The sequence below is a fragment of the Sinohyriopsis cumingii genome, chromosome 14 (genome assembly GCF_028554795.1).
Source record: "Sinohyriopsis cumingii isolate HCF-2022 chromosome 14, ASM2855479v2, whole genome shotgun sequence".
NCBI lineage: Eukaryota > Metazoa > Mollusca > Bivalvia > Unionida > Unionidae > Sinohyriopsis > Sinohyriopsis cumingii.
In genome coordinates this window covers 67,885,886-67,900,274 of record NC_142974.1, presented here as the reverse complement: position 1 = coordinate 67,900,274, position 14,389 = coordinate 67,885,886, and the positions used below count along the sequence as shown (strand labels likewise).

Here is a 14,389-nt window from a genome sequence, read left to right as displayed (position 1 = left end):
GCTTTTATATTATGAAGCAAAATTATAAGGATATTAATATCATTATCAACAGAAAAAGCAAAAGCTGGGCTCTGAAAATGGCTACAAACTCAGCCAATCAGATTAAAGATCACCACATTCATAAGTATGACCCTCGATCATTAATTAACTCTTCATTTATGTATGTCTATATTGAAAGCTTCATCAAAATTAGATCAGAAATGTCCACTCCAGAGTTGCATACTCACCTCATTTCAAAGCATGGATTTATTTCATGATAATACTCATTTGATAGCTGAGTGATATAAGCCCATATTAGAAGTTTGATCAAGATTGGATCAGAAATCTCTCCTCCAGAAACATAATAATGTTGCAAACTTTAGGAATATAGTAATGTCCCAAACTTAAATTTGACTACTGACACAGATGTGAAAGTTTTACAACTTTCAAAACTTTTAACACTGTTGATACTAACAGTGCGATCAGAAAATGATACCCATGTCTTTTGGCAAACCAATGAGCAACAAAAGCTGACAAAATGGGGGAAAATAAACTGTAATGAAATTTAAGGTTAAACCCTTGTTCAAAAAGTCTGGTGATGTGGAAAATGGTGGGGTAAAATAAACAAAACATATTTAAAATAGATGGATTTTATTGATATATAATCAGCATAAAAATCTTCCAAGTAAGAATTTCAACATCATTTTTAATAACAAGCGTTGTAGTACATGTTCATGGTAAACAAGATTTTATGTACATCTACTAATACAGTTTACTTAATTCTAAACTGTCCATCTAACATATAATTTACTGTCAAAGTGCTTTGTTAATGGACTATACCTTCTTTTTTAACAGTGGAAAAAATAAATAAGTAAACTGTAAACTCCTAGTCTAATGAAAATTATTTCTAAAATGCTGGTACAATCTTATCTAAAGTACATTATGCCCAAAGACATGTGTGCATATATATATATATATATATATATATATATATATATATATATATATATATATATATATATATATATATATATATATATATATATGTATGTATGTATGTATGTATGTATATATGTATATATGCAGTTTATTATAAACTTGCACACACATTAAATATGCCCACAAATATTATAAACATTCTAAATTTGTTTACTGTCCAGAACAGGTGGATTTTTATTAAAATTAACACCTCACAATGTTACATTATAAACACAACTGATACATTAGACTTGCATATTTAATATACATATAAATTTCACTGAAAATTCGCACATCATAAATTTGCTTACTGCCCCCACAAGTAAAGATTTATGAAATTAACATCTCCAGTGGTTACACTACAAAGTTGTCTATAGCAAACACATCTATAAGATACATATAAACTTCACAACAAACTCACTCTTCAGTACAAATGATCACAAACATCTTACAAATACTTAACTTAATGGCTCTGACACAAAATTTTATACCTGGTAACTATGACAACACGTGTAACATATATAAAACACTTGAGAAAGTCAACATCTGTACACATTACATCACTTTCTGGACACCATTTAAAAAAATTATATGAACAACAGTATGATCATGCAGATGCTTCACATAAGAAACAGGTGCAATTTAAAGGATCTGGGGTGTTGGTATAAAGTTAGTCTGGTTTCCTGACTAATTTTACTAATTCTAAGATGACACCCGGATCCAAATAAAACACACATGAAACAATTATACAGGTTTTTTGGCAACTATAATTTTTCCACGGATTTTGCTAGTATGCTTAAGTCTGTATTTTAAGAGTAATTTTTGTAAGACTTACTGCAAAATCGTAAGAGTTGGCAGGTCTGGACTAATAACATGTCTGAGATTCATACAAATATTTACTAAAATGATTCAAATCCTGTACAAATAGTTCAATCAATTATGGTTTATCTTTCTTGAATGTCTGACCAGGAAAGATGCGAGAACTGGTGACATGAAGCAAACATGATCATTCAATTAAATATAGACTAATTATTAGTGTAAACATGACTATATTTAATAAAATCAGTTTTCTGTCACCATTTTTCTAAAATAATGACTAAGGAGAAAATGTATGACTCTTTATCTATGTGTGTTATTTAAAAGACAAATCAGACTCTTCTACCTTTTTTGTGTTTCCTGATTTTTATTTCATACCAAAAAATTTCGTTGAACACGAATTGCTGTTTGAAAACAACAAAATAGAAACTGTGTTTAGCAACTTCAGACTCCAAATTAGATAAGCCTTGCCCCAGGAGGAAGCGTAAGCAGACTATTATAGCCAAAACCTGTCATTCAAATATAATCATGGAGAAAGCTTGCTCCCGTACCTTATAAATAAAATTCACTAGTTTGCTGTTTAGTTTAGCACTGCCATTTTGATAGACTCATTCCATTTTGTGCCTCAGTATTCAATATGCTTAAAGAAACAGGACTAAAGTTACTGCCACATTTATTCTATTTCTACCTGCAATGCACTCAAAACATTTAGAACATTTTTTTAAACAGTATTATTCAATTCTTTCTTACATTCTTTATCCAGTCTGAGTGTTAATTTACCTTGCACACATGATTCAATTATTTTGAGTGGCGACAGTGTGGTTTTGGAAAAAAGTTAAACAAGATCATGAGATATCTATATAAATTGGCATTTTAACTGCTTAGGTGCTGTTCAATTAAAACATACATGGTACCCAGGGAAGGCGCTTTCAAAGTGGAGTACTCACTAATAGATGCAATTTCGAATTTTCTTGTCATTTTAATATGAACTTTGTGAAAATGAACTACCCTGGCCGATATTTTTAAAGAACCTGCCTTCCCTGGGTATCATGTATGTTTAAATGGAACAGCCCTTAGCAAGCCTTCTACAGCTAAGAAACTAAATTTTCCTCTAGTTCCCATGTTGGCGTATCAAAATTTTTCCATTTGATAAGTTCTTTTCTTCTGCCCCTTTTCCTTTGCTGCAAAATCTGCTGAACCTCATAGATTTTAGCTACAATAAACAAAATAATGTGTGCATTCAGTAAATAACTGAGTAGACTTAGTAATTGTCAGAGCACATATATGGGATGTTACTGGTTTAGTAATATTCATAGATATACTCCACTGGATTCCTATAATTACATATATCGAAATCCATTTAGCACACCTGCAGATTTATGAAAGTTACTACGACTGTCATACATAAATAACACAAAAGTTGTGGATGTAAAAATTATTTTAAGTTGCCTATATTTTGTGTAATAATTTATGCCACTTCTTTACTGAGGTCAATCAATCAGTTACACTGCTAATCACATCTAAAAGCAGATGGTTTTGTGTTGTATGCACGTGAACAGGAAACGTGCATTAAATGAAGAGTCTAATGGCTAAGATTGCACATATTGTGCAAGAACTCAACAGGCTATTGCATCTGCAGTGTGTTGTGAGCTTAACACATGCTATTCTGATAATCCATGTGGAAAACACTGAATCAAATAATGAATCAATTTTATTGGACAAAGAAATTTATATTATCTTACATGATGAGGGCTCGACTGACACTTCATTGGATTCTGGGAATTCGCTGGATCCAACAGCACCCAACAAAATGGCAACAACATCTGAAATTCAAATTTGTGCCCGTGTTACTTCAAGGCTAATATTCATTTATAAATTCACTTATACCAAGTCCTAGTGAAAGCTTGATTTCAAAATTGCCACACTATGTTTTGTAAAAATAGTTCTCTGTTTAAATTGCAATATAAATTATAAGGGTTCAAATACTACTGCATAATTACCATAAAAGGGACAGAGAAACAGTCATACAAAAACATGTATGCGATCTAAGAAGAAAAAATTGCATACATTTTAAAGATGAAAAATGTTAGGCAAGATAAACTTTTAGGAGATGAACCTGATTACAATATGTTTTGGTTAGAGCTTATCAGTGCTGTTACCAAAAAGATGGCTAACAATACATGGTTGCTTTAAATAAATTAAATGAATACAGTGATATGTCAACATTTAACATGTGCTTCTGGGACACATACCAAGTATCAACACAAATCCTGATACTCTAAAGGTTCAACATATTGGCTTTTGGTTTTAAAACATACTCTGTAACGAAATCTTATTGCAAAAATAGGAACTATAGAAGCCATTAATACCTTTACTTAATGGTGGAATCATGGCTTCATTGTCTGACTGTTGAGCTGTTTCAGTAGTCCCACCTGTAATTTTTAAAGTATGTATCAACTATTTAGCAGAGGGTCAGTCCTGTAACTGTTCAAATAAGCATATAATATTCAACAAAATTAGCTACAACATGTAATGGACACTATAGCAAGTAATACATCCATACATTATTTTGTAGTAGCATACACATGCCATGGCATTACTCCTGTGTGAAGAAGCTTAAGCATAAATTGTATCTCTTTATCTACAGAATTAGACAAAATTAGACTAAATATCACATTTAAAGACCCAATAAAATAATTACATTTGCAATTACTGAATGTTACTGCATAATAAACACACTGGTTTCTGATTTTTAAACATAGTATGTATTGATATATTGCTGCAGAAACACAAGTCATTAATAAATTTACTTTGTGAAGGAATAATGGCTTCATTTTCCAACTGTTCAGGACCAGCTGTTTCAGTTTCAGTTTCAGATGGCCTACCTGCAATTTTAAAGGTATGTATCACAGTTAGCAGACTGACTTGTAATTGTTCCAAAAATCACTTAATATTCAAATAAATTAGTTATGACATGTAAAAGCAGAACTTAATGTTTGAATATTAAGACTGCCAAAATGGATAAGACATTAAAATGAGGAACACACCATGTATTATTTTGGGGCAACATACATGATACATGGCATTAATCATGTGTGTAAAGACGGTTATGGCAAATTTTATGTGCTTATCAACAGGCTTAGACAAAAAGGGACAAAATATCACATCTAAAGACCCCAACAAAAGCATTGAATTTACTGAATGTTACATCATAATAAATGCTTTAAGTTTTAAAGGTAACAAAACAGTTAAGTCCACACTTACTTTTCTCACTGCTCCTGCCCAGCTGTTGCAACTCGTCTAAGTCTGAATGTATGTGGTGCATTACGTACAGATGCAAGACAGTGACTTATACATGCTTATATATCCAAATGAAGTTTGCAAGAAGAAAAAAATCTCAAGCTCATAATGAAGCATTATTCCATACAATAAACTTGTTACTGATAAGCATGAAAAAATGTTTAAAATAAATACACTCAATTAAAAAATATTAGTGTAATCACATATACATACCTTCATTTCCAAGTGCGGGAGCGTTGCTTGGTTGACTATGGAGAAAAATGCAAACTACAGATATACCTTGGTCTTTTGTGGATATATATATATATATATATATATATATATATATATATATATATATATATATATATATATATATATATATATATATATATATATATATATATATATATATATATATATATGTATGTATGTATGTATAATTGTATAATTGTGGTATACGGCTTGTCAAATATTAACATAGCCATTTTAAGAACTCGAGGATTACATCATGTACTTTAAAAAGCCATTCATATTACACAAACTGTACTTCAATCAAAACATATCTGCTTAAATGCATCAAATTTTCTGTTTTAAGCTCGAACAATTAAGTTCTTAATTGTAATATGCAGAAGCACATCTAAGTGCAACATTTTCTTCCATGTGTTAAAATTTGATCTTGAATGAAGAAAGTAAGATCAGACACCTTAATACAATGATCTCAATATCTTTGACACTCATAATGCTCTTTAGCGTCTTCAATCCCATGCAACTAGGCTCCCTGTAATGATAAAAATAATGTTTCAACTTGACATTTGTTTATATACTTGTACTATGAAATGAAAAATAAAAAATTCTAACAAACATCAAATCATAGGTACAGGTATCACTACAACATTGATAGTATATAAATTAAGATCTGTATTAAACGAAAAACATTAGCATTGAGCAAATTAATGTTAACTGGACAGAAATTTAAAAAGAAACATTAGCTATGTTTTAAACAAGTTGTCATTTTTTGCAGTTTTGAAGAAGTTACAGATACAAGTTGACATGAAAGAAGAAAAATTTGGACACAAGGATTATATTTTAGTATTGCTTACAAAATAGTGTGAGGGCCCAGAGTGACCGAGTGGTCTAAAGTGCTCTCCGTTACAGATTGCTTCCATCTCACCTCTGTCTGCGTGGATTCGAGTCTCGGATTTGGCCAATGTGGGCATGTGAGAAAGCTTGCCAGCAGCTTCCCGAGGGCCGGTGGTTCTTTCTGGGGATTTCCCGGATTCTTCCTCCACCATTAATGCTGGCCGCCATGTATGGTGTTAAACCCTACAACAACAAATAGTGCTCTCTGCTCCAAATTCTCTGATGTGCTTATAATGATGTCTTGTGCATTATGTTATGTGTGCAAAAAAATGAGCAAAGACCCGTTCTGGGTAAACCAGTAGCTTTAATGAGTTCCTGATTAAGTAAAGGTAGAATGATCCAGTGGCCTAAGTGGTTAGAGTTTCAACCTTGGATGCAGGAAGTTACAGGTTCAACACCCACCCACCCCCAGACATACCAAAGATTTATAAAAATGGTAATAACAGCTGCTTCATTAGGCACACAGCAGTAAGAGGTTAGTGTTAGGACTAGTCAGTCTGGTGTCAAGATAATGTGACTGGGTGAGACATCATGCGACATCATGCTACATGTCTGTGGCATGATGCCACACTGCAGATATGACAGCGATATAGCTGAAATTTTTTTAAAGCTAGGTTAAAAATCTAAACAAAGACACACACACACACATAATGGTCAATGATTCTTGTATCTGAACTTAACACTACTGGGTAGGTTTTTAACTTCCAATCTGTATTTTCCCTCTTTAATTGTCTTGTAGGGCACTTGATGCTTTCCGGTTGCTTTTTCTGTATGGAGAATACAAAGTAATGTAGAACAAATTCATGGCAAACACAAAGACTGAGATACTGACTGCAGTCAGTAGAGTTTATTAAACTAGTACTTGTGGAAGATAAACAAAATGCAGCATATGGACTAAAGCAATAGGTAATGATATGAATTCACCTATGGGATAGCAGAAGTAACTGACAAATCATATATGCAGTGCATGTATATTAAGAAATATAAAAAATTACATTTATGGACAGTTATATTTTCCAAATAATTTTTCTATTTTTATGGGTTTGATTTATATTTTAAAGTATTGATGTACATATGCAGGATACATGGTACAAATTTCAAATTCTGTCTTTCAGATGGACTGGCATTACATAATAAATTTCATTTTGAGAAATACAACTTTCTCACAACTCTATTTTCAAGCATCATCATATCTACATATCTGGGCTAATGGTTATCTTAGTGATTTAGTGATTCACCTTTCATTTAAATCTGTAATAAGTCTGAAATCAACTGGGTTATTGCAACAAATTGACAGGTGCATTTTGAATATGTATATTCTGAAATGTTCAATATGTGTACATGGATGTCACTTGAGTAAATGAGTCTGTTACATACCTTTAAAAGAATTAACCTTACCCGAACAGTCATTGAATGTTTTTGTCACCAATCTGACTGCTTTTCTGTGGTCTTGATCTGCTTCCCTGTGTAACTTACATTCAGAGGCTGTAACAGTGAGTAATGATTTAATTGCAAGTGCAATTTTAAACATGACAAAATATGCATATGGCATGACATTTTTTATGAACATATGCAATTTTCAAGTCATCCTTTTTTAAAAGACTTCAAGGACTAAAAACAACAGGACAATTTATTTTAGTCCTTACACTGGTCAGGGGTTCCATGGAACACCTATTATGTTATGGCATGGTGTTTATCATACATTGGTGGAAAACGACACATCTCCATAGTCTACATCCAATTGTGTCATGCTGACGAAGGCTTCGGGGCAAGTTTAAATAGCTAATGGCAACAATGTCATGAGAAAACTCATCCCTATACCTGCCCTCAAACTTCACAAGAAAAATGATGCTAATGAGATAATAGTAAAATCTTGGTGCACATAAATTAATGTTACACTAGTATATGTCAACCATTAAAAAATATGATGCTTCCTACTGAGTTTGCTATAATAAAAACAAACTCACCCTGCATCTGAGATGCAACATTTTCCCTGATGCCACTCTGAAGAAAATAGCCATGGGCCCTGTTACTCCCAAACACACCAGTGCAGCCATCAGTGTCCACAAAGAGCCCACCAACATGAATCTCCAGACTGCCCAGAATATCACACTAAAGATTTAAAACAAAAATCCCTTGTAAGATAGACAAATGTTTCTTTCTTCTGTTTGCATTTATAATAGTGATAATTATATTTGAGCCATTAGTCACCTGCAGTACTGAATGACTTTGATACTATTGTTGTTGTATGGTTTAACGCCATTTTTCAGCACAAGATAGGCTATACATGTGTCACGTTTACCTGCTCGCGATTACGTAAGTCAGGAACAAAGGAATGGGTTAGCGCAATGAGTATTTCGAACTTGCACTGTTACGGCGATTTTGTTTGTACAAAAACCCTCCGTTAGGTGTTAACCCTAGCATATAGATGTTAAAAGCTTTGTTTTAAGAACAAAGGACCCTCAACGCTATTGTAAATCTCTCCGCTTGACAGATGGCCTGAGGCTCGTCTGTTAAGTTGAACCGACTGGGGGTAGAATTAATATCCAATCAGAACTGAGGAAGGGTGAGGCCATCTAGTCGAATCAGAACTTAACACTCATTTCAACTAATAACGAATTAGTGATTTGTAAGCCGTCGTACTGGTAAAGCAGAATATACTCACTCCGAGGGAGCCACTCGTGATTTGGCGGGAAAACTCTTAGTACATTCTAAGGACAGAAAGCTTTGTAAAGGTCAGTGAGCTATTTGCTTGATTGTTACAGAATGTTACGGCATTGTAATTGTAATTAAGTGCAATATGTATATTTACTTACTAGAATCGTTAACACGTTGTTCTAGTTGTTGTTCTAGGGTTTAACGCCATTTTTCAGCACAAGATAGGCTATACATGGCGGCCAGTATAACTGGTGGAGGAAGAACCCTGGAAAACCCAGGGAAGAACCACCGACCCACGAGAAGCTACTGGCAGGCTTTCCCACGTACCCACGCTAGCCGAGCCTTGGACTCGAACACACGCAGACAGAGGTGAGATGGCAGTGATCCGGAACGGTGAGCGCTTTAGACCACTCGGCCGCTCGTAGGATTATGCTTGTATTGTTTAAGTTACATGCGTACTTGAGAAATGAGCTATGATTATGTAGATTGCTCGCTCGTCAGTATTAGTATTGTATTTCGCTATTTAGTTACTTCGTAGTAAACTAGTGTATTATTCATGTGATATTCTAGATTTTGCCATTGTGAATTAAATGGTAGCTTGTAAAATGGTTGCAGTGTGTAAATTTAAATATGAATATTTGAATATTTGTGTACACTTGTGGGAGTGTAATGTACAGAAATGCGTCGGATTATTGTGATATTGTTGAGAATAATGAGATTAAGAATATATATATATATATATATATATATATATATATATATATATATATATATATATATATATATATATATATATATATATATATATATATATATTGATCTGACGCAATTTAGTGATATCTGTATGATAAGTAGGATACCGCTCTTATTGCAACGTTGTTTTTATAAGAACGTGTGTGTTTTTCGACGTGCTTGAATGCGTGACCAAAGATGTAGATAACCTTGATCTGATGATTGATTGATTGTTGATTTAGTGTGAGCGAGATGGCTAACACAAATACTAACGTCCTTGTGTTTTTCGTAGGAAGCTTTTGGGGACAGAGTAGTGAAGTCCCGAGTCTCAGAGAGACAGGATAGAAATAGGCGGAGAACGCCGGAAGGAGAAATAGAGAATAGAATTAGGCGGGGAACAAGCCTCGTTGAAGGAGAAAGAGAGAAAGAAAAGGAGGAGGAGAAAGGAAGACAAAAGGGAGGAGGACAGGAAGAATTGGAGAACGCCGGAAGGAGGAAAGCAATTGGCGTAGTAAACTCAGATGATTAGAAACCAAGTACAGGGGAAAGCCATCTCACACTAAGATCACGTGATGAAATAGGTTGTCACATGGTCGAGAGGAAGCAGATTGGTTGAGAACTTAATATCGTTTAATTTGTATTATGTATTAAATTGTTATTCTTTTGGATTTCACCCTCGTATTCTTATTTATTTAATAGTCGGTATTGCTGACGGGGGGCTCGGAGCTTTACCTCTCTTATCACTAATATCACTTCCTACAAAAACGAGCCAGGGTGGGAATTCCTCAATAATTCAAATAAATATTGGGAGCATCCCACCCCAACGACTAACAGGGAGTTACATAGAACTTCACAGTGGGCGCTTCGTCCGGGATTTGAATTAGACATAAATATTATTTTACGACCTAAAGTTTATTTGTTAGGAAGTATTAGTGAACAGTGTGAGATATTTTCCATCCTGTGTATTTTGAATTTTTATGATTTTCTCATCTTGTGTTTGTTATTTTTGATATTTGCATGCTTGGTAGATCTTTAACTACTTGTAGTAATTGTGAAGCAAATATCGAGCAAATATCTTACCTGAACGAAATTAGTTGCTGTCGACAGGTAAGTATTTGGCTGGGAACTTGTAATATCTGTCCATTGTTAGTAAGGTCGAGACAAGGTATCACTTCCTATTAGTATAACAATATGGCTACAGAAAGGCAAATGATCAAGGAGTACCGTGCCATGGGTTCGGAAGATCTCGGATACGAGGGAGATCGCCTGGCAGCATTTATTGAAGAAAGAATCAAGGAATGGAAGGTAGAAAAAGCAGCGGAGAAGGCGCTGGCTAAGATAGCAACGGAGCAAGAGCTGGCTAGGATATCAGCGGACAGAGAGTTAGAGCTGGCCAGACTGGCTCACACTCTCGAAATGGAGAAGGTCAGGTTGGCGGCTAGGGACACCCATAGGGACGACACCAGTACAAGTTCTGGAGAGACTAGACGACCTTTCATCCAGATAAGCATGCCGCGGTTCAACAAATAGGAAGAATCTATCGACGATTTTCTCGTGCAGTTTGAGAAACTCGCTCACGCTCATAAAATTCCTGAGCAACATTGGGCGATTAATGTCTCAGCTTTTTTGCAAGGTGCAGCTCGTGAAGTCTACCAAGGCTTAGCTGCAGACGATGCTGACGACTAGAATGCGCTCAAGAAGGCCCTTCTTTGCCATTATCGGCTGACCACCGAAACGTACCGTAAACTTTTTCGGGACTCGACCCACTCTCAATTTCACACCCGTGTTCGAGGGTTATTTGAGAAGTGGATGAAGATGGCCGAAGTCGAACGATCGTACGACGGGCTACGCGAGGTTATACTCAAGGAACATGTCCTGAGTACTTACTGTCGCGGTCTTCCTAGCAGAGCGAGAGCACAGGATGCTCGAAGAGATCGCTAGCATGGCGGAGCGATACGAGCAGGCACACTCGAAGAGTGGAGGTTCCGGGGGTGCGGACAGACCCCGACCCACTGAATCACGCCGTGTGGTTGAGGTAGAGCCGGCTGTCCGTAACCGTCAGGGCGACGGGAGGGTCGGAGGGGGATCTACAGGTAAGGATGCCAACCATAGACCTGGACAGGCCTCACCCACGAAAGCGGGACTTGCAGGTCGGCGAGGGCCGCCGACGTGTTACAACTGCAAGCGCCCGGGGCATATTGCCAGGGACTGTCCCAAGGGCAGGCAGACCCAGGTGAATGCCGTCGCTAGGAAGGAGCGCGAGCCGGAGGCAAGCTGTAACCCATCAAACCTTGCGTCTGCTACTGTCAACGGAGAAGGTGCCACGATCTTGTATGATACTGGGTGTAGCGTTCCTGCCCTTGTCGACAAGAAGTACATGAAGCCCGAAGATTACACAGGGGAGGTAATCGAAGTTCAGTACGCGAACAGCGCGCATGACTCATTACCAGTGGCTGTCATTGACCTCGATTCACCGTACGTGAAAGGGAAAATTGAAGCTGCGTGCTTGAATGGTTTATCACATGACGTCATACTGGGATGTCGTTATGTGTTGCCACAACCGAACCCCGAAACCTGCACACCGATGCCGGTGAGTGCTGTGGAAACCAGGTCGAAGAGTCGACAGACGAAAGCAAAGCCGATGGAAGTTACATCGATACCGGTGAGTAAAGTTCTTCCGGCTGAGGCAGCTGCAACAGGAAGATGCAACTCTGGCGCAGTTGCACAAACACGCTGCAGCGGGAACGGAGAAAAAAACTCCGAATGGCGTGGTGAAGTTCGCATACAAGAAGGGGATCTTGTATCGCCACGCCAGGAATGGTAACGAACACTTTAAGCAAGTCGTCGTGCCAAAGGAGAAGCGAGGTGAAGTGTTGAAACTCGCGCACGAGAGTCTCATGGGTGGACACATGGGAATTGCCAAGACGCGTGACCGCCTTGTCAAAGAATTCTACTGGCCAGGGGTCCAGGGAGACGTTAAACGATTCTGTCTCTCCTGTGACAAGTGTCAGAGAATGGCACCGAAAACGGATCATCGACCCGTCCCCTTGGGGAGTACACCCCTTATCGATGAACCGTTTAGACGCGTCGCGATGGACTCGATCGGACCGATAAAACCCGCGTCGTCGCACAGAATATCTTAACGGTCGTAGATTACGCTACACGCTATCCGGAGGCCGTCGCTCTGCGTAATATTGATTCGGAAACCGTCGTGGAAGCGCTGTTTGGGATTTGGTCAAGAGTCGGAGTGCCCGACGGGTTCCTGACCGACCAAGGGACACAATTCATGAGTCGCGTGATGGCAGAGGTAAACCGACTGATGTCGATTAAACATCTTACGACTACACCGTATCGTCCTCAATGTAACGGGCTGGTCGAACGGTTTAACGGGACATTGAAGAACACGCTCAAGAAGCTGTGCGAAGGCCGCCCTAAACATTGGGATGGATACATTCCTGCAATGCTTTTCGCATATCGGGAAGTACCCCAAGCGAGTTTAGGGTTTTCTCCCTTTGAACTCTTCTACGGGAGGACCGTACGTGGCCCAATCGCCGTACTGAGACAACTATGGACAGACGATCACGCTGTGGAGGAGGTACGCACTACCTACCAGTACGTCGCGGACTTGCGCAACAAACTGGAGGAAGTTTGTTCCCTCGCACAGGAGAACCTCAAGCTAGCGAAGGCGCGTCAGGCGAAAAATTACAACAAGCGCGCAAAACCACGGCAGTTTGAAGTGATGGACAGGGTGTTGTTGCTGCTGCCCCAAGAACTCAACAAGTTGCAAGTTTCCTGGAGGGGTCCATACGTTGTCACCGAGAAGGTCGGAGGTCAAACCTATCGGATACGGCTACCAACGAAGGAGAAATTGTACCATGCCAATCTCCTTAACATATACCGGGAAAGAGAGACCCTCAGCGATTTTGTTATCTTCACGATAATCACCGAGGACACCGAAGGCGATACGGAAGGTGCCAACCCTGTTCCGAGCTGTCCGTTAACGAGGGCTGAGACACCCTCGGACGTGGAGTGCGACCCCATGTTGACTGCGTTACAGCGGGAAGAGATTGAGACGTTGCTGGCCGGGTATTCCGATGTGCTTACGGAAATACCCGGGAGAACGTCACTTGTCGAGTTCGGGTTAAAGCTGGTTGACGACCGGCCAGTCCAACGGAAACCCTACCCCTTTGCCCCACGCAAAACGACAAGTCATAAGGGAGGAGATCGAGCAGATGATTGCCCTTGGAGTAATCGAACCCGCCGACTCTCCGTACAGCCCTCCGGTAGTCCTAGTGCAGAAGAAGGATGGCACCCATCGGTTTTGTGTCGACTACCGGAAGCTGAATCAGGTGACAGAATTTCAAGTCCAAAGGTTACCTGATCCGGAACATATTTTGCTTCTGTCTCGAAAGCGAAATATTTCTCCGAGCTGGATTTGTCCAAAGGCTATTGGCAAATTCCGGTAAGGGAGGAGGATAGGGCAAAGCTCGCTTTTGCTACTCCCGACGGGACCTACCATTGGTTAGTCATGCCGTTCGGGGTACAGAACGCGCCCAGCGTCTTTAGTAGGATGATGCGGAAGCTGTTGGAACCCTTGCGCGATAGGGGTGTCCACAACTTCATGGATGACCTCTTGTTAGCACGTGGGGTAAACACCTCACTCTGTTAGCTGACGTTTTGGAACGGCTACATCAGGCGGGATTGACAGCTCGCCCTTCCAAAAGTCGGAGCTTTACCTCTCTCTATCACTAATTTCACTTCCTACAAAAACGAGTCAGGGTGGGAATTCCTTAGTAATTCGAAT

The 14,389-nt window shown here is 38.4% G+C and overlaps 1 protein-coding gene across 1 annotated transcript; it reads right to left on the bottom strand.

Annotated features, from left to right (window-relative positions):
* Window positions 1-676: 676 nt before the first annotated feature.
* Window positions 677-8,347, bottom strand: LOC149784062 (uncharacterized). The gene is made up of 9 exons (XM_089932159.1): window positions 8,163-8,347; window positions 7,594-7,680; window positions 6,877-6,962; window positions 5,759-5,833; window positions 5,287-5,321; window positions 4,584-4,658; window positions 4,143-4,205; window positions 3,516-3,596; window positions 677-2,986 (listed from the first exon to the last, which is right to left on the bottom strand). Exons 2-9 carry the CDS (start codon window positions 7,603-7,605, stop codon window positions 2,865-2,867), a joined length of 549 nt encoding a protein of 182 aa, XP_089788285.1. The 5' UTR covers window positions 7,606-7,680; window positions 8,163-8,347; the 3' UTR covers window positions 677-2,864.
* Between the last annotated feature and the right edge of the window lie 6,042 nt (window positions 8,348-14,389).

Coding starts and splice junctions, on each gene's coding strand:
- LOC149784062 (XM_089932159.1), bottom strand. Junction 4,659..5,286: donor TCCCGCACTTGGAAATGAAG/GTATGTATATGT, acceptor TTAAAATTGCAG/GTAGGCCATCTGAAACTGAA. Junction 2,987..3,515: donor GTCAGTCGAGCCCTCATCAT/GTAAGATAATAT, acceptor TGTTTATTGTAG/CTAAAATCTATGAGGTTCAG.